Here is a 20,000-nt window from a genome sequence, read left to right as displayed (position 1 = left end):
GGGGTGAGGATCCTCAGTCCTCTGCCCATCATCACACTGTACTGTACAATGCTCAGGCTTTCTCTTCTCGTTCTCACATCTACTAACATCCCCGTCCTATCGGAAAACTACCGCTCTCTCTTAGTTAGCTAGCACAGGAAAAGATTGTCAGAGTATGTCATACTTCGGGTTTAGTTTCTAGTTTTTCCTCTTTTTTTTCTTCTCTCTGTTAATTTGTTTTTGACACACAGAGCATTGTGCCCTGAAACAGGGTAGAAAATAGCAACTAAAATGTGCGTGGCAATAAGTGTGCTTGGTCTCCATAGATGGTTGGTCTGGTCAAAAGGAGCGAGTTAAAGCTACAGCTCCAGCAGGACAAGAGTGGGAATGGTACAGTCCAGGGACAATACCATTACTGTGACCCAGGGGTCATTGAATACCTGTCTTTGTACTGGGTCTGATAGGAGAGAGAGAGAGAGTCTGTCGTACAGGTGAAGCACAGGGTCAGCACAACAGTTCAGTCGGGAATATTATCACATTTTTTTTTGTCATTTTTTTTGATGGACGCCATCTTGGATCAAGGAATGTGTCATAGTAGGGGCGTGTTAGGTACTGTCATTTAGCAGGTAGTTTCATCAAAAACATCAAATCAAAGGAGAGACATGAAGAAGACAGAAGATGGAGGGAGGAGTCATCCATGAGAGGACAGGAAACAGAATGGTTCAAGTCACTGTCTGTCTGTCTGTCACATCCAGTGGCCTCTACAAGTCATTTCAGGAGGTATGTCTCTCAGTCTCCTCTCCATCCTCCCACAGGGCAGAAACACTCCTTCATAGTTCATTTTGAATGACTTCTCTTGTTTGATGGTAGCATGTTTTAAATAAAGTCTTTGATATAGTGTGTTCCTTCATCATCACCATCATCATGTTCCTGCCTTGCTCCAGCCGGGTGCTCGGGCGGGAGTTAGTCTCTGTTAAGAGAGGCTGCGTCGTGCGTCTCAGTGTCAGCTAGGTTAGGCAGCGCGAGGTTAGGGTCGAGGGTCAGCGCGGGGCCCAGGGCTCCATGGCCTTCCTCCTCTCCTACCCACAGATGAACTACAGTTAAGAGAACAAACGCAGATTAACACGACTGCCCCGGCCCCCACCACATCCACAACACAACCATTCTGACACTAAACATAGCATAGCAGTTATACACACAAAATGGCCGCCTCTTACTGTAACAAACATCATATAGGGTGAAGTAGGAGCAAAACAGAAACTGACATTCTGTTCTGGAACCAACAATTAGCATTAGCATTACACATGTACGGCTGACAAACTTCTAACATTGCGATGACTAAATGTCACATTTCTAAACTTAGTTCAAATGTAGGCTAGGCCTCTAACAGGGACTCAGGGGTGAGGTTGTGAGGTGTTTAGCAAAGGTTGCAGACTAAAAATGGTATGAGACACTGGCAGTAAAAGGATTTCCATACTTTTTCCAAGCAAGTTTGTTTGCTAGATAAGTGTGATAACGTGGTGATCATGAACTGAAGTAAGCAATTAGAATGCAAGTTTGAATCCCGGACATTTAAAACACTCTTATCTTGAAGTTCTGAAACAATGGGAGCGATAAATAATATACAACCCCTGTTTCCATTCACAGTTTCATTCCCTCGACAACTTTGTGGGAAATTTATTTGGCAATGAAATCTACTGAATGCATTTCCATGTCATGTTCGTTTAAAGTGCCGTCACGAAACGGACTAAATTAAATGAAAACGTGTTTATTTGATTGTGCTGTCACGGCGAAGATATCGAAAATGAAATGAAGAGTCGGTGCAGAGCAACGGAACACTAAAAACGGACAAAACATCCTTTGGCTTTCCCAAAGAACAATATCGCTGACACCTACTCTCTTTTGTATTAGACACAATCACACCGTCACCCTCAAATCACGATGCAGTGTACGTTCGCTTAAAACTCCTACGTCAAACAGTTTAGAAAAGGCAGGTGAAGATTCTAAAGATAATTAAAGTAGCTCTCCGGGCTTATCTGGTATTAACGCCGGAAGATGTGGAGATGTGGGTGTGCCGTACAACCAGAACCGTAGTTATTAGCGATCATAATTCACACTTGAAACATCCTGTGCAAATTAAAACAACCATCCCCGGGAGTTAGCTTTGAAGACATGCTGCACACAACTGCTTTAATCTCTTAAAGAGAGAGCATCACTGTTCTGTCCATCATTTTGCAGCCTCGTCTGCATGGTACTGTATGTGTGATGCAGTCTAAGGAAATGCTGCCAGAGCCAACTTTGACCACTAGATGGCAGACTAAGCCTGCGTATGTCATGTGTGCATTTTACATGGCAATATGACGGAACAGTCTGTTGGTTTTATACCATTCACGCATCAATCTATCATTAGTCAACCATTCAATAAGGAATCAGACTAAATGTCCCCCCCCCACTAAACTAAATATGTTGTCGTAGTCCACCTAATAAACAAAGAAATGTTTTACTTTGCATAAAAAGTATCTGGTCTCTCAAGGGTGGCTTCTCCTCGTGATTTCCCTTGAAAAAAAAAAAACAGCCTTCCAGTAACGAGTTACAGCTTAAGCTCCATATTTGATTTTCACTGTTCATTAACTAAAGCCACCTGGAATGTTATTATTTAAGCACGACATTTCTTCTCCCCAAACAACTGCCATTGCGAGCAGGAGATTTCCAGGCCAACTTTATGGATTCCTCATAACTTCCTCTCAGTTTTAATTTCCCATTCGGGTGCAGAACAGATGCACCTCACCAGCCAACCCAAGGACCTCGTTGACATTCCACTTGTGTGTGTGTGTCATCTTAAAAACAACTACTGCTTATCATACCAGGTCAATACTGTTTAAAACAAATACTATCTGGTTAATGCTGTAGTCTACAACACTTTATCATTATAATGTAAGGAATCCTACCATTAGGAAAAGCCTTACATGTATTATGTAAACAAATGATATTGGGATGGGTAAACGCTACAATTTAAACAACCGCATCAGGTCAGCAAGACTCTCTATATCTGTGACAACTGATTCGATCATTATTTGTATGAGAACGTATATATTTTACAATGAATTGTAAAAACGCTCCGTAGTCAATGGGACTATTGAAAATGCTGAAAGGGTGAGGACGCCATCTACTGGTAAACTGTGAGATAACAGTCAGAATGGCCATTTACTGGAGTAGAGGGCTCTAGATACCCAGGCATATGGTAAGAGGACACATAGCTCCAGGATCCACCCTGTGTTAATACCTGTGTCATGCCAAACAGAATGCATAAATGAATAGGTGGACGGACAAGGACAAGAACAATGGCCTAACACAAGACTGAGAGCATGTGTTGTAAACTGCCTTGGGAAATACTAGTGTTCGAGTGGGGGTCTCTAAGCATAGTCTCTCACCTGACTACATAAGACTAAGCTAACCAGTTACTATGGAAAACAGCATAAATGCTTCTATTTTACATTGTGTTGAGCTCTGTATTTGTTATTTCCATGTAAAGGTTGGAAATGAATATGTGTAATTCTGATGAGGCCAAAACTAAAGCAGGAGAAGTAATTCCCCCAGATAACCCTAGCCTCCAAATGTTGTAGATTGAGTGCTAGTCCTCTAATGATGTGGGTTTGACTGCATGAGACTTGAGTTTAGCTGTAACATAAGTGCCACGGAAGTGACTGACGCCCTGGCCCTATGTACATTTGAGTCTGCTGCAGGCTGGCAAGCAGTCAGTTGCATAGAGTACTGCCATTGAAGGTGCCTCTGAGGCCTTTGTTCTCTCCCAGGCATCCGGCGACAGTAGAAAAGTGTTGTTTTTGGCAAAGGTAGGCCTCATTGTACAGCCCAGTATTTATAAATATGTAAATATGAACAGCACACACCACCGCTTGAGCACGAGGAAGTGCACCCAAATCATATTTTTAGAAGGTTTTAATGAATACAGGATGTTTATGAATACCATTTGCTGCAATTCAAAAAGACTAGAGGAATCCACATCCACCCCCGTCCCTTAAAGCACCACTAAAGAAGAAAACAGCACATTTGCGGTGAGTGAGGATTTTGTGTTTATGGCTGTTTCTGCTCAGATCCCCATTAGAAAGCACACTACCGTGTTGAAACAGTGACAAACTCCTACATGTGGTAGTGGCACAATGAATTGGTTCCCAGCTATACTGCATCAAGGAGGAAGATTTGTGTTTCCTTTTTTCGGTAGGACAAAAGTACAAAAGGAGAATCCATATATGCAGGAGGGAAGGGGCCTATTCCGCTCTGTCTGATATTGTATTTTTTTAAAGAATGGCACTACACAATGTAGGTATTGTTGTTTTAGATGTTATTTATTTGATTTATTCCTCCTTTACCCGTAGGTATTGTATGAGACATGGGTGTACAGGAAGAAGCTAGTTCTTGGCTGAGAAACAGTGGGCTGGAGTGAGTTCCCTCCCTCTCCCAGTGACTATTTCTGAGAAGAAGATGGTTGGATAGATAATACCTCCGCTGAGCAATTTAAGCCCAAACACTCTGATGCAACAATCTGTCTTCTTTGCCTGATAGCGTTTTTTCCCCCTCTTTTCCAAATTACTTTCTTTCATATCTAATTATATTTGCTAATGATCTTATAAGAGAATAATGGAATGTGCTTGATCTATTACCTTTTTTTCTCAATACATAAATACAACACAGAGAAAATGGCTATTCAGACGGAAGAAGTATGCAACGGTTTTAGTGCTCCTGATGAGGAAAATAACCCTCTGAGCCAGAGCGGAGGGATTTGAACTCACAGATCACAGAACACCGAGTGCATTACTCCCAACTCCCGATTCTAACATTCAGTCACATTTTGAGCCTAAGTTGACAAAACAAATGGCACTTCTTTTTTTTTTATGTCATAGTCGTGACTTGAGGGTTGGTTGTGTGACTGGCAAGGCATTAGCAGCCTGTTAGGCCCAACATTAAGGAGGGTTGTTTGAATGTGGCCCCAGAGGGCAGGACCCTCACCCTAACACGTGTGAGTCTCAAAGCAGGGCAAAGTGTTGCATGAGTAGGTTTGCACAATGTGGAGGGCAAACTTGACCGTGTGATCACTGCTTTTTGCCTTTACCCTCCATTTTGTGTGGTAGAGCTACTGCTCAAGGCTCATCCCTCTCCCTCCTCTCTCTCTCTCTCTCTCTCTCTCTCTCTCTCTCTCTCTCTCTCTCTCTCTCTCTCTCTCTCTCTCTCTCTCTCTCTCTCTCTCCTCTCTCCCTCTCTCCCTCTCCCTCTCTGCATGTCAGTGTGCCTCTCTTTGGGCCCTGCTAATGAATAGCCCTGCACTCCCTTGCCAAGCCCCGGTCCCCTCTTAATCCTCTCGTCCATTCTTCCCTCTGTCTTTTTCCCACAGGCAGCCGGACAGCCATGCCATGACAGACGCACTAAATCCCCCGCATTAATGGAAGGAAATGGCATTCGATCTCTATTTGATCTCCTAATCATTTCTGCTGAAATGATAATGAGCGCCCTTCCAATCCTCCCACAGAGGATAAAATAAATAGAAGAGATCCTCTCTGTACCGAGAAATGACGTCTCAGTCACCCCCATGTATTCACGACCAACAAATAGCTCCCCTTTAAATAAGCAACATTTCAAATACACACACACACTGGCGACTGCTGTCTGTGATTCTTTTCAGCTGACATAATCCTGATTGATTCGTTCAGCAGATAAAAACTCCGTCCACTTCTGCCCTTTACCGCGGGAGCATAATACCAGCCTTTATTCGGCAACAATGTAACATAATGGCATTGGAATGTGCAAAAAAAAAAAAAAATTAAATAAATTGCCACGTCTTAAATGCTTGTGGTTTGAGCACAAGTTGTAGTATTATGTAGAAGAGAGGGGAAAAAAATAATTAAGCACAGATTACCCAAATGCGCTGGCGCTAACAAGGTCAAACAAAGGCTGTCGCTAAAAGTTTTTTGTTGTCTTTGTAGAGGGCACATTCTGGATGGTGGGACGAGCCAGGGATCTTCTGTACTCCACATTTCCCCCCATCTCTGTTATAAAAATGAAGCTTTTGTTTGGCAACAGGAAGAGGTGAGGTCATCTGTGCTCATCAGGCCTCATTTGAGTATGAATAATGCTTTTTATTCTATCAAGCCTGTACGCAGGGAGGGCCTAGCTGTGCTTACATAGACCGCACACACTTCCTTCCTTCACTTACACATGGATTACAGGCCAGGAATGTTACCATTACCGTTGTCAGTGATTTTCAATGGACAAGTATGTCTGTGACAAGCTACTGTACAGTACACGACTTCGGGGCTGTAAAAAAAGAAAGATGACATCAAAACACCTGTCAAAATTAGGGTTTCAATTCCGCAACACACACACACACACAGACATGAACACGCACACACTCGCTCGAATACTGACACACAGGGACAGTTTCAGTTTTCGAGTCGTAGTGGCTTAAACAACATAAAGATATTCAGAGGCCCTCTCGCAGACATGTCTTGTATTAATTGTCTGTGCTAATCTCACAGCTCTGGGCTCCCTCGAGTGTGTGGTATTATTCGCACTAGCATCGCGCCACTGCCATATCTGGTTACTAATTTTGTGTGGCGTTGCGCTGCGGTGGGAATGGAGAAGAACGCTGAAGCGACTCTGTCAGCCTGGGACGAGGTCCCCTCTGAGTGACGAGAATGACACTGTCTGTCACTTCAGAGAAACGGGGGGGGCGAAAGACAGTGAGAGAGAGAGTGAGAGAAAGAGAGGGAGTGAGAGAGAGAGAGAGAGAGAGAGAGAGAGAGATGAGGACACAGAGAGAGAGAGAGAGAGAGAGATGAGGACAGAGAGAGCGAGAGAGAGATGAGAAGAGAGAGAGAGAGAGACAGAGTGGGCCTTTAATCCTCCACAGTGGGCCTGTCACCGCACACCTCCTCACAGGTTCCCTACTCCACTAGTACAGACAGAGAGCACAGCCATCACAGGTTCCCTACTCCACTAGTACAGACAGAGAGCACAGCCATCACAGGTTCCCTACTCCACTAGTACAGACAGAGCGCACAGCCATCACAGGTTCCATACTCCACTAGTACAGACAGAGAGCACAGCCATCACAGGTTCCCTACTCCACTAGTACAGACAGAGAGCACAGCCATCACAGGTTCCCTACTCCACTAGTACAGACAGAGAGCACAGCCATCACAGGTTCCCTACTCCACTAGTACAGACAGAGAGCACAGCCATCACAGGTTCCCTACTCCACTAGTAGACAGAGAGCACAGCCATCACAGGTTCCCTACTCCACTAGTACAGACAGAGAGCACAGCCATCACAGGTTCCCTACTCCACTAGTACGGGCACAGCCATCACAGGTTCCCTACTCCACTAGTACAGACAGAGAGCACAGCTATCACAGGTTCCCTACTCTACTAGTACAGCCAGAGGGCACAGCCATCACAGGTTCCCTACTCCACTAGTACAGACAGAGAGCACAGCCATCACAGGTTCCCTACTCCACTAGTACGGGCACAGCCATCACAGGTTCCCTACTCCACTAGTACAGACAGAGGGAACAGCCATCACAGGTTCCCTACTCCACTAGTACAGACAGAGAGCACAGCCATCACAGGTTCCCTACTCCACTAGTACAGACAGAGGGCACAGCCATCACAGGTTCCCTACTCCACTAGTACAGACAGAGAGCACAGCCATCACAGGTTCCCTACACCACTAGTACAGACAGAGGGAACAGCCATCACAGGTTCCCTACTCCACTAGTAGACAGAGAGCACAGCCATCACAGGTTCCTGTCTGCCGCTGAAACACGGCGCTTCCCAGGTCAGGAATCACACAGCAACATAAGATGGGTTCCTAATGGATCGGGGACAGGAGTTTAAAATAAGAAAAGAAGGCAAGAGAGAGCTGGAGACCTGGGACGTGCTCAGTGATGAGGATTCAGACGAGCAGGGAGATGCAGACAGGGAACACTTCACTTTCTATGTGTCCATCGTAAACCTTGAATACACTCGTGTTTGTTAAAGTACCAACAGCATTAGTGTGTCGAAACAATGATCCAGAAATACCTCTTTTCAGACAAGCTCTACAGTGAATAATCGTAGTAAGGACAAAGAGAGTTATGGGCAAGATCAAACAGTAGGGTGACACCAGAAATGTCTCTGAATGCTACAGTGTGTTGGCACTATCACTCTCTCTGTAGATCTTTCCGGATGAATATCCCTCTTCTATCCTCCTCCTCCTTTTCCCTCCCACATCGCCACAGTGTGCTGCAATGGAAAATCACAAGCACCTGGCTTTTTTTTTTTTAAATATGATTTTGCAGACTTCCTCTGGTCTCTGATGATTCAACAGTTCCCGGTATAACATCTGCTACTTACTCTTACTGGGTCTCAATTAAGACAGCGCTATTCATGAATCAACTTTTATTTTTGTTTCTGTTTTTCACATATGCACTCGAGGTAGAAGAGCCCAAAGAGCCAACTCCACGCTCAAAGAAGATGTTTAGAGTAAGGTCAAAAAAGTGAGTATAGATTTAGAGAAGCTCTGGCAGTAAGGGGACACGTATTGGAGGGAATAAGAACAACAGCTTTAAACCTACAAAAGCTGGGCTGTGAATTAGCATCCGCCTTTAAGAAGGGACCAAAGAGAAGTGGTGATATGATTATGTAAATGAAAACAGGATTTCCTGCTTGCTGGAAGCATTTCTGACCCATTCTCGTAGCAAATCCTCCATTTAAGAATAATTCCCGAGGGAACCCCGCCGTTGCTTAACGGGATAATTATGATATACGAAACCTTCCAGGACCACCCCCCCCGCCCCCCATTTCTCCGGCTCAGTCTTTCTCTCCCTCCCTCTCTTACCCTGCAATGGTCAGCCAGCACTTCCAAGAGGCTCACTGTTTCAGCTCCAGTAACAGAGACAGTGAAAAAAACAGAAGCTTTTCTTCTGCAACTACGTTTCGCATACACAGGTTGTTAGTTCTACAGCTTCTTTAAATGGGGGGGGGGGGCATCACTGTTTTTACCTTACGCAAGACCAACTACAGATTATTATTGCTATGGTGAAGTCCAGGAGTTCAGGAGAATTATAGTCTAATACCCCTAAAGGCTAACCTGCCAGGGGCAGCAGGGAGCCTAGTGGTTAGAGCGTTGGGCCAGCAACCGAAAGGTTGCTGGATCGAATCCCCGAGCTGACAAGGTTAAAATCTATCGTTCTGCCCCTGAACAAGGCAGTTAACCCACTTTTCCCACGGTCGCCGAAGACGTGGATGTCGATTAAGGCAGCCGAAGACGTGGATGTCGATTAAGGCAGCCGAAGACGTGGATGTCGATTAAGGCAGCCGAAGACATGGATGTCGATTAAGGCAGCCGAAGACGTGGATGTCGATTAAGGCAGCCCCACGCACCTCTCTGATTCAGAAGGGTTGGGTTAAATGCGGAAGATGCATTCAGTTGTACAAATGGCTAGGTATCCACCTTTCCCTATACATCTACATTGGGCATTGAGTTTCACACCATCTGAAGCTATTCACTAGTAGACTGTTTGGTCTTACTTCCTGTGTCTGCATGGCGAAACCTTAGCCTCTGCTAAAATACAGTATCTCCAACCCCAGGCCTTAAGCAGTGACACCCTGCTGCTCTTCATGATTAGACCAGCTCCTCCCACTAGGATGCTTCCTACGACCCCGCTCAGTCAGACTGTAGCATGGGACCTCAGTGTGGGAGAACGGAGGTGGAATTGTATCACATATTTACTGAGCTCTCAAAGTGCGTGTGTAGCAGAGCGTTGTGGAGGCTGTGTGAAAGGCAGCCTCTTCAAGGTGGATGAAGTCCTCGGTCAGCGGTGGATGAACGCCACTGTCTAGCCTTGAGCACTCAGTGAGAATGGAGGGGTTAAGGCAACCGTGACCAGAGGCTATCAGCACTGGCCACATCTCAACCCAGGCTACAGTCCCCTTGTGATCTGACACAGCCCTTACAACATCACACACACACACACACACAGAATCCCTTCAAAAACGATACGGGAAAAGGGCAAAGAAAAATGACTCCGGTACAAACATGTCATATTCAGATCTACAGTTTAATTGCAGGCTAGGCCGTTGTTTAGTTTTTTATTTACTTTAAAGACGTTGTTAGAGAGCAAGATGTCAAACTATTTAGTGCTGGTGTAAGCACTTACGGCAAGTCTTTTTTCCCCCCCACTTGACGCGGCCGTAAACAGTCGAGAAAGATCAAAACTGTTCATCTGAGACCAAGACTCCGTTTTGAGATGACAGATATGGCAAAGGTTTTCCGTGAGGTTCTGTGCGAAAAGGGAAACAGATTCGGAGAGCGAAGGCAAATCAAAGAAAGATTTTGGCGTGTAAAGATGTGATCACTGAGGAACGTTGCACAAGGGGACGCGTCCTGTTAAAGTTCTCTCCTTTTTTCCAGAGGAGGTTGTGGGGGGTATAGGCTCTGTAGTGAAATTCCCCCCTACGCAAAATCACAATGGCAAAAAAATAAAAAATATCTTTCGCTCTGGAGCGATAATGTGTAATATCAATTATTTATCTCCAAAACACTGTTTATGAATCTGGGGTAGCAGTTCTAATAAGCAGAAGGCAGAACATCAAATTTCACAACACGGACGAGGCGCTTTTCAAAATCATTACTTTGTGTGCTCTTCTAATTGAGCCCTCATAAATTACCAAGTAGGTAAAGCCTTGGTGATGATTGTTCCTGCTCTTGGCTAGTACTGTGCCCTTGGAGGGACGAGACAAAGTAGTGACACCCTCAAGAGGAACACTTGCTCTGGGCATGACGCTCTGTCTGTTGTGGACAGTGTCTTACGGTACAGGTAGACAACATGACTGAGATAAGGATGAGCAAGGACCCACTGGGCGCAGACTTCAGGTCAACGTCTATTCCACGTCGGGTCAACGTACTTTCATTGAAATGACACGGACTTGAATCGTTGATTCAACCATATACGACAGCTCAACAAAAAAAATGTGTTCCTTAGTTTCTAAGGTGACCATTTCATTACTATAAAATATGATCAACATTACCAGTAGTTGACTCATTTCCAGGATGGTAATGCAGAAACTAGTCTAAAGGTAATACAGAAACCATCCTATTTTGATCACTCACTCCTCTCATTGTTTTGACAGCGAAATCCATAACATTCCTTTTTGTTCCTTAGCCTTCTCTCTCTTTTCCCAAGGCTGAGAAACATCAGACATGAGAACCATTTACCCGTTTCTAATATAAAACCCGGGAAATGTACCTGGGATTATAAGTCATTGACAAATAACCTTGCTGAGAGATGCAAACTAGATTTTGTTCAAAGCACTCCGACAGCCTCAACAGAGATTAGTTCAGGTCTTATCAGTTCAGTGATGTCACGGGGGAAATGTGTTTAAAGTCACATTGATTTATTGATAGATTCCCCAATAAGAAGACGTCTCTCGACTTAGCGGCGAGTCTGTGTGTGCGCACGCCTGCGTGTGTGTTGTGTGTTTCTACACCTCAAATAAATTAAACAAACTGCTAAGAACTGAGAACAGAGAATACATCTTTTTTTTAAAACAAATTAAGAACAGAAGTTACACTTAGAGACTGCCGTTTGATGGCTGAGACAACCACTTTTCCTTTGTCGTTTTCTCTCTCTCTCTCTCTCTCTCCGTTTACCACATGCTGGTTATCCTGCTGAAAACAGTGATTGTACAGCGCTGAGACACACAGGAGAGCTGACGAGGTTGTATAATAAGGCTCCTTTGTTCACCTCGGGGAGAGAGCACTGCATTCATTTTACACTATTACCTTCTTAAGAGTAATTATGAGCCTCTGGTGCAGGGGGCTGTGGGAAACAGTGGGCTGTACAGGCCAGCCTATGAGTGGCCTGAAGTGGATGGGACAGGAACCCTCAAGATGTCACTCCACACAACTGTCAGAGCGGAGGACGTTAAAACCCCCCTCCCCTTACTCTCTTGATCACAAGCCCTCTCTCCCTGATTTCTCTGCCTCTCCGCTCTCTCTCTCGCTCTCTCTCTCTCTCTCTCTCTCTCTCTTTCTCTCTCTCTCTCTCAATCTCTCTCAATCTCTCTCAATCTCATGCTGCTTCCTTTTAACCCACGAGGTCAAACGGAACCCCTAGGCAGTTCTCCCGGAATTCTGAGCCTGGTGAAGTCCTGCGGAGCACCTTCTGGAACTATGGGAGTGACCGCCAGAAACACACTGTTGAACTAACCCTACCAGCTGAACCGTACCAGCAAAAAACCTGATCATATCCATCCCATAATGATTGTACCAAATATGTTGAGATCAAGGTCCAGTATAGGCATTTTAAGTGCTGTATTCAAGCAACTATGCGCCGATATTTCTTTCATACTAATGTGGTGCCCTCGGACGACGGGAAGGCACCTCGATGGATGCCGCTCACCCCCCTTCTCGCTTCTCTCCAGGCGTGGGAGGATGACGGCACAATGATCCCTTGTCCAAATGAAAGGCTTTGTGTATTCATCCATAACTGCCCACCATGCAAAGATAACCAGCCACACTCAGGATCAATATAGAACAGCCAGCATAAAAACAATACTGCAACAGAAGATTGAGAATGTGTCTCTTCTCCTTTCTTTGTGGACAAAGGAGATAAAGAGAGGAGGGGGTGACTGTTCGACTGACGGGAATCGGGACCCGTAGAGAGATCAGTGAATCCATGGAGTAACTCTAAGTTTAGGTTACCCCAGTATCACATCATGTTCTCTTATCTGTTTTGCAGAGATCTGACATGCTTTTATATCAACGTATGAAACTGAGCAGGCCGACTGTCTGGTTGGACTGTGGGTTATCGCAGAGAGACAGGAGTGAACTTTGGGTGGTCGGGTGGACGCCGTTAAACAGTGGCGAGAGAAACATGGCTCTGTGGCAGTGAGCAAACACAGCCTCTCTAGCTCAAAGCGTGCCAGTCAAACACAGGATCAAACAGTCCAGCTTTTGGGTGTAACGATATCGACAGAATGTCAAGCACACAACAGGGTCTGGAAAAGGGGGGGGCTAGGGCGGTGTGTGTATAGTCAAAAAGACATACAAACACAAACACAAACATCCTTGCCTGTCAATCATCATAATACAATATGGCTCCAATCTATCATAACATAAATGCAAGCGGTAGAGAACAATAGGCCAAGAGAGCGCTTAGATGAGGCAACAAGCAGACGTTTAAACTGAGTTTGATGGAAATAAAAACACATTTAAAAATCTTATTAAAGACATGTAGATTGTTTTAGTGATTTCTCTTAATGGGATTTCAACAGGACATATAAATCAGCAACCGACAGCTTCCTCATGTACTTCCACATCTAATTTCTCTCAATGGACACTGGTAGAACTCACTGCTGGAACACCACAACAGTCTATCAACTGAGGTGCATCCTGTACGTGTTAAAGAACTCAAAACCTCTCTGAGGATTTAATCAAATCCAGAGTTGAATTAAATAATGATTTGGATGGAAAGAACTGATCGTGTGGTAACCTTCACCACATGCCCAATACAAATAGTGTAGAAACCCAAAACGTGGTTAGACTGTGTTCTGGACGGAGCCTGCTTCTTGTCTGTAGACAAGACGTGTCAAAGACTCCTGCTGACAGGTGCCAGAGCCCTCTGTCGCTCACAGACTCAGAGTTTGATCTCCCACGCTGGTGGACACATCCTACATCCTCCATCACATGCTTCTGATTTAGAGTTTGGATCTAAGAATGGACTGATGGACTGTCATCTAAACATGACACCCACCTCACCTAACCACTCTGCTGGGTTGGAGTTCCCTCTCTGACCTCTAGGTGGCGCTGATCTTTTAGATGTGGCGAGACTGGGTGCATCTGGGTGTGTTTTCGCAAAGACAATAAAAGCATTAATTTGCCCTGAAATGATTCCTGACGTAAATGTAAAATGGTGCCCATTGGAACCCAGTAATGAAGCATGCGGCATCTCTGCAGCTCCTAATTTGACTAGTTAAATGACTCCATTACGTGTCTAACAGACAGAGGCAAATCATTTCTGGTCAGTTGAGGCTCAGTTACCCGAATCGTTGTGCTGGGGAAATGTGAAGATCTGTGTCTACTCTACCATCTTGTCTTTTGCCTTTTTAATCATCTGATTACAGTACCCCCCCCAAAAAAAAGCAACTGCTAGAAAAACACTTGGGAATGTAGTGGCACGGGCTTGAAAATCCATTGGTATATATAAGTGGTATGGTACAGTATCTCTGTGTGTTTGTGTGTAAGTAGATCACCATGTTAATTACTCAACCCAGATACAGGATCAACATATAGACACGCATACTAAAGAAATTAACAGACAAACAAAAGCCACAATCTATGTCAGTATTTTCCCTCCCAAAGATGGCATATTTAATGCAGATTTTTGTAATCATAACCTTGACGCGGAATTGGATTTTGCCGTCAGTGTAAAAACAGACAGAGAGAGAGAGAGAAAAATATTAAAATATATTGAATTATTAAATAGACTGCCTGCTGTCCGTCACTGTCACTTAACACGTGTTGATGGTGAAGTGCTGTCCTACCAGCCACTGTGTGGACATCTGTTACTAAAATGAGCCCCCCTCCCCGACTCCCCGCGCCCTCACCAAATCTGTGTGCTATTGAAACATATTCATTTGATTATTTGTTCACGTTGAACGCTACTACAATGACCCCACACACGTGAACATCTATCCACACATACACACCGAATACACCTTCCTTCTTAATAATAGCAATCCCTGGAGACAGTTCCTAAGGGGCTGGCTTGCCGGAGCACGTCAGGAAATCAGATTCAGTATATTCTTCACTTTCATGGGACACAGCAGCAGATGCAGAGCAATTTTCAACCGCATCCGCGCCCCTACAATCTCCCACCCTTAAACAGCAACATCCCCAAAATCCACTCCTTCTTGTCTCCGTAATTGACGAGTTGCAGAGTGGAGAAAGAAAAAAGAAACTGTAGGGGCTAAAGATGTCTATATTTTGAGATTCCCTTCCCTTGTGCACGTGAATAACTGGTCCTGTTAGAGAACAATGTGGTCAAGCTGATGCTACGCGTGTCTGGATTATATGTGAGTGTTCGTGTGTATATGTCTTCCCCTATCCAAGGCTGTGGTCATATATATCGCATTATTTCAGGCCTCCTCTGAAACAACTGCATTGACTTTACAGTCCCTTTACGGGGCTTGTCATGAGAACCGCTGAAAGACCACCGCGACTGGACCTGTAGTAACACGGCGACGGTGTGCTGCTGACACCGGTACACGGTGGCCTGCGCGGTTGAAGGGCGACGGTGTGCTGCTGACACCGGTACACGGTGGCCTGCGCGGGTGAAGGGTGACGGTGTGCTGCTGACACCGGTACACGGTGGCCTGCGCGGGTGAAGGGTGACGGTGTGCTGCTGACACCGGTACACGGTGGCCTGCGTGGGTGAAGGGTGACAGTGTGCTGCTGACACCGGTACACGGTGGCCTGCGCGGGTGAAGGGTGACGGTGTGCTGCTGACACCGGTACACGGTGGCCTGCGCGGGTGAAGGGTGACGGTGTGCTGCTGACACCGGTACACGGTGGCCTGCGCAGGTGAAGGGTGACGGTGTGCTGCTGACACTGGTACATGGTGGCCTGCGCGGGTGAAGGGTGACGGTGTGCTGCTGACACCAGTACACGGTGACCTGCGCGGGTGAAGGGTGACGGTGTGCTGCTGACACCGGTACACGGTGGCCTGCGCGGGTGAAGGGTGACGGTGTGCTGCTGACACCGGTACACGGTGGCCTGCGCGGGTGAAGGGTGACGGTGTGCTGCTGACACCGGTACACGGTGGCCTGCGCGGGTGAAGGGTGACGGTGTGCTGCTGACACCGGTACACGGTGGCCTGCGTGGGTGAAGGGTGACGGTGTGCTGCTGACACCGGTACACGGTGGCCTGCGCGGGTGAAGGGTGACGGTGTGCTGCTGACACCGGTACACGGTGGCCTGCGCGGGTGAAGGGTGACGGTGTGCTGCTGACACCGGTACACGGTGGCCTGCGCGGGTGAAGGGTGACGGTGTGCTGCTGACACCGGTACACGGTGGCCTGCGCGGGTGAAGGGTGACGGTGTGCTGCTGACACCGGTACACGGTGGCCTGCGCGGGTGAAGGGTGACGGTGTGCTGCTGACACCGGTACACGGTGGCCTGCGCGGGTGAAGGGTGACGGTGTGCTGCTGACACCGGTACACGGTGGCCTGCGCGGGTGAAGGGTGACGGTGTGCTGCTGACACCGGTACACGGTGGCCTGCGCGGGTGAAGGGTGACGGTGTGCTCATAAGCAGCTCTGTGAGTTGCCATGCCTCCGATTACCATATAAATCAGTTGCTCTAATTACGTCATATCATTAGGGATGAGGAGAGAGGGACTTACAGTATACATAGTGTGGCGTGATGAGCATTGACCACCGTCAGACCACTGCGTGTGCATGTAATCTGGCACTTCCTGGAACACGTGGAAAGCTACTGGATACACTAACGCCGCGTTCACCAGGGCTTAATGTATAATCGACTGACTAGTCATAGGAAAGATATAAGCCCCTTGCGTCTGTTCTTGCAGCATGACACGTGCCCACAAGAGGATTGGAGGGGTGTATCCGCGACAGCCGTGAGGGCCGGGGATAGGGTTATGAGGAGACGGATGTGGCCTGGTTGTGCTTCATCTTGGAAGGACGATGCCGACTGATTGACCGGTGGTGAGGGCACATTATGAAGACAGGAGTCCATCTCAATGGATCGACACAGTCGTTGGGGACCGAATCCAACCAAACAAGATGCCTCCCCCCCAAAAAAAAACTCCACCTACGGCAGTATCGATCCGGACCACCTCCTACAGATTGTGGGATAGTGAGGCCCCAGGGGGGCACCACTGTCTGTTAGTCCCCGTCAAGCCATGTCGCCCCTGGGCCTACTCTGTACCACTAATACCACCAGCTGCTACAGCGCTGCCCTATGTGAGGAAGAGCGAGGCCTAAGTCTCCTGGATATAAAAAGGCTTAATGCGATAGGTAATTATGTAGTCTGATCTCACAGACAGGGGATTTAAGAGCTAACTATACCGCCCTCCTGGAAACACATATCAATGTCTATAAATAACTGGATGATGGATAGACTGAAGGAAAGATAGGCACGGCAGATAGATAAGAGATAGGGATATTGAGATCCAGATAGAGATGCAGATGAAGATAGAGAAAGAGAGCGGGAGGGGGAGAGGTAGAGAAAGAGAGAGAGATATGGATTTGGCTTTGCGTTTAATGAGAAAAAGCATGACACTTAGAACGAGGACCCTTCTCAACAGGCTCTGACTTTAGATGCTAAAAGGAAAAGGTTTTGCTGGGCCTCGTACACTACAAGCTACATGTGTCAGACCTTTAAATATATATCTCCAGTATTGAGGAGAACATGTCTGACTTTTATGTCCACAGACTGGCCTTTCTGAAGTCAAGTGGAGTGTTGTCATGGCTGCCCCCCCCACACCCCCAGCGCCCGCATCCTCCCCCTCTTAAACTCTCACTGGCATTTCTGACTGTTGATCCTCCTGAAGAGGACAGATCAAATATTCCACTCGAGTCGGAGTCTTCCGTTTCGGGCGCAGATATGATTGGGGTTGACGGACGGGCCTGGTTTGAAGTCTTAACAGACAGCTCTACTTTGATATCCTCGCTCCCAGTGTATCACCAAAGACACAGGGAAGAGAGGAGGGGGGAGAAGAGAACGAGAGAGATGAACAAAAGCATCTGTGGAGTGGTCAGGGCCAGCGGCAGCTTGAGTCAGAGGCTTTTTGAAGTTTACCCCCCCACCCCTCCTCTCCCCCAAAGCCCCTACTGCCTCCCATCTACTTACTCTCTCTCTCTCTCTCTCTCTCTCTCTCTCTCTCTCTCTCTCTCTCTCTCTCTCTCTCTCTCTCTCTCTCTCTCTCTCTCTCTCTCTCTCTCTCTCTCTCTCTCTCTCTCTCTCTCTCTCTCTCTCTCTCTCTCTCTCTCTCTCTCTCTCTCTCTCTCTCTCTCTCTCTCTCTCTCTCTCTCTCTCTCTCTTACTCACTCACTCACTCACTCTCACTCACTCACTCACTCACTCTCTCACTCACTCACTCACTCACTCTCGGTCTCTGGTAGCACCTGTTGTTGACACACTAGATGGTGCTGCTCCAAGACACCACTGCTCAACCCTGTAGAGCCGTACCCTATCTTTCAAACGTATTTAAATCACAATAAACCCATAATCATAACTGCGTTGATTATAATCATGTAATGATTCTACATCAAGCATATACCGACTGCAATGGCTTTTTCTAAGAGGTACATTATTCGAATCAAACGTAGAATAGTGTACAGTGATGTACACCAAATCATAGAACACAGACATATGAGGAAATTGTCACCTAAATATGAAATATACGGCACAACTGTGGGACAAAACAGATGTCCTTTGTCACAGCAGGAATGAAATAGTTAACAGCCCCCCCCCCCTATTGTAAATGTCTCCCTTAGAAACAAGGTTTTGTTGCTGCTTAAAGTGGGCTCAAAATTAAAGCATATCATTTTACACACATATTGCATGCATATTACGGAGCCTCAGCTGCCCGAGCCCTGCTCTTAAGAGCCAGATGATTAAGTTAGGGAGGGTGTATCAGATAAGATTTAAGCATCCCCTCCTCATGCGTTCCCCTCGCATTTTACAGGGGAACTTATTAAATGGGGGGGAAATGACATTATTTTTCTGAGTGTATGTGTAATTATTGCCACACACCTGTGACTCCCGTCATCTTCGACAGGACGAGAGGAGGAAAGAGGGAGGGAGAGACACGGAGAAGGGGAGAGAGAAATGTCGTTTGGAGCAACGGGGGTTCTCAATTTAAAAAAAGGGAAAAAAAAGAGAGAGAGCGAGAGAGAGAGACAGAGAGAGAGAGAGAGAGAGAGAGAGAGAGAAAAACAGAGAGCTTGTTAATCAGAGTCTTTCTGTCACTCGCAGTACACTGATATCCTAATGAATCACACACTGTCAATGACATCACAACCCCCTGATGGAAGGAACATCTTTCAGCAGATCCAACCAACACCGTCATTTGGAAAACAGGGACTAAAACAATGTGCCGAAGTGGACAACAGCTTCGCTGAGAAGACTGACTAGGAGAGGAAGAGAAAAGTACAAAGAAGTCTTCAAAATCCAATCCGTACATCATTTTATTTGAGCAAAATGTTGCCTGAAAAACACTTACGTGTTTTTCTCTCTCTGCCCTCGTTTTAAAAGGACCACCCTGATTAAGGCAACATGTGAAATAGCACTCAGAAGACAAACGGAAATGACCTATTAAGATGGAGAAATGATCTCCCTTTGCGCTTACTCCAAAAAGTGACTCACCATGTTGTAATTGTTTACCTTTGACACCGACCATAATTCTCCCCCACTCGACTGTAACGGAATAGTTCAGCAGCTCTTTCGGAAGCCACGCACTCTATGTTCTCTCCGTCTTTACAGGGCGCCACGGCCTCAAATGTCACCGCATCACTTCAGAGTCCTCTGTGACTCCACACCCCCGTGTGACCACATCAGAAAACGATGGGAAAGAAGGAAATCAAATCCAATCTGAATGTCGGGAACAAAAGTCATTAAAGAGACTCTAGTCTTGTTGAGATCCATCAGCATACGGTCTGGGCCACTTAACATGACCTTCTTTTAGCTAGCTGATTTTTATAAACAATTTTTTGGTTTCGTTTTTTTCACGTCTTGGAGCGGGTGTGAGTAAAAACAAATCCCGTCAAGGTTTTACTGTCAATTCTGCCTTCCTGTGTATATCTAAAAGCAGGGAAATAGCAGAGTTTCTGGTGTAATGTTTTAATAGAACGCAGATGGTTGCAGATGTAGGACCTTGCCGTGGCGGTGACATGCCTTTAATATTATAGAGTGGTCTTGCTGTAAATGTTGAAGCAGCTGTTTCCTCC

General features: G+C 46.2%; 1 protein-coding gene across 6 annotated transcripts in view; it reads right to left on the bottom strand.

The window, feature by feature from the left end:
- Positions 1–20,000, bottom strand: part of LOC112263559 (zinc finger protein 536-like) — a 201,286-nt gene that overhangs the window by 28,972 nt on the left and 152,314 nt on the right. The window contains exon 5 of one of the 6 annotated variants that reach the window (XM_042330849.1): positions 1–1,073. This exon is cut by the window's left edge and continues 1,428 nt beyond it. The exons of the other annotated variants lie outside the window; for them this stretch is intronic. Coding sequence (XP_042186783.1) covers positions 943–1,073 — 131 coding nt within the window. The 3' untranslated portion in view covers positions 1–942. The remainder of the gene's footprint in view (positions 1,074–20,000) is intronic. 6 annotated transcript variants of the gene reach the window in all.

This window comes from Oncorhynchus tshawytscha, linkage group LG12 (assembly GCF_018296145.1).
Source record: "Oncorhynchus tshawytscha isolate Ot180627B linkage group LG12, Otsh_v2.0, whole genome shotgun sequence".
NCBI classification, from domain to species: domain Eukaryota; kingdom Metazoa; phylum Chordata; class Actinopteri; order Salmoniformes; family Salmonidae; genus Oncorhynchus; species Oncorhynchus tshawytscha.
Note: the sequence above shows the minus strand (reverse complement) of the source record. Positions and strands in the feature narration are given on the sequence as shown.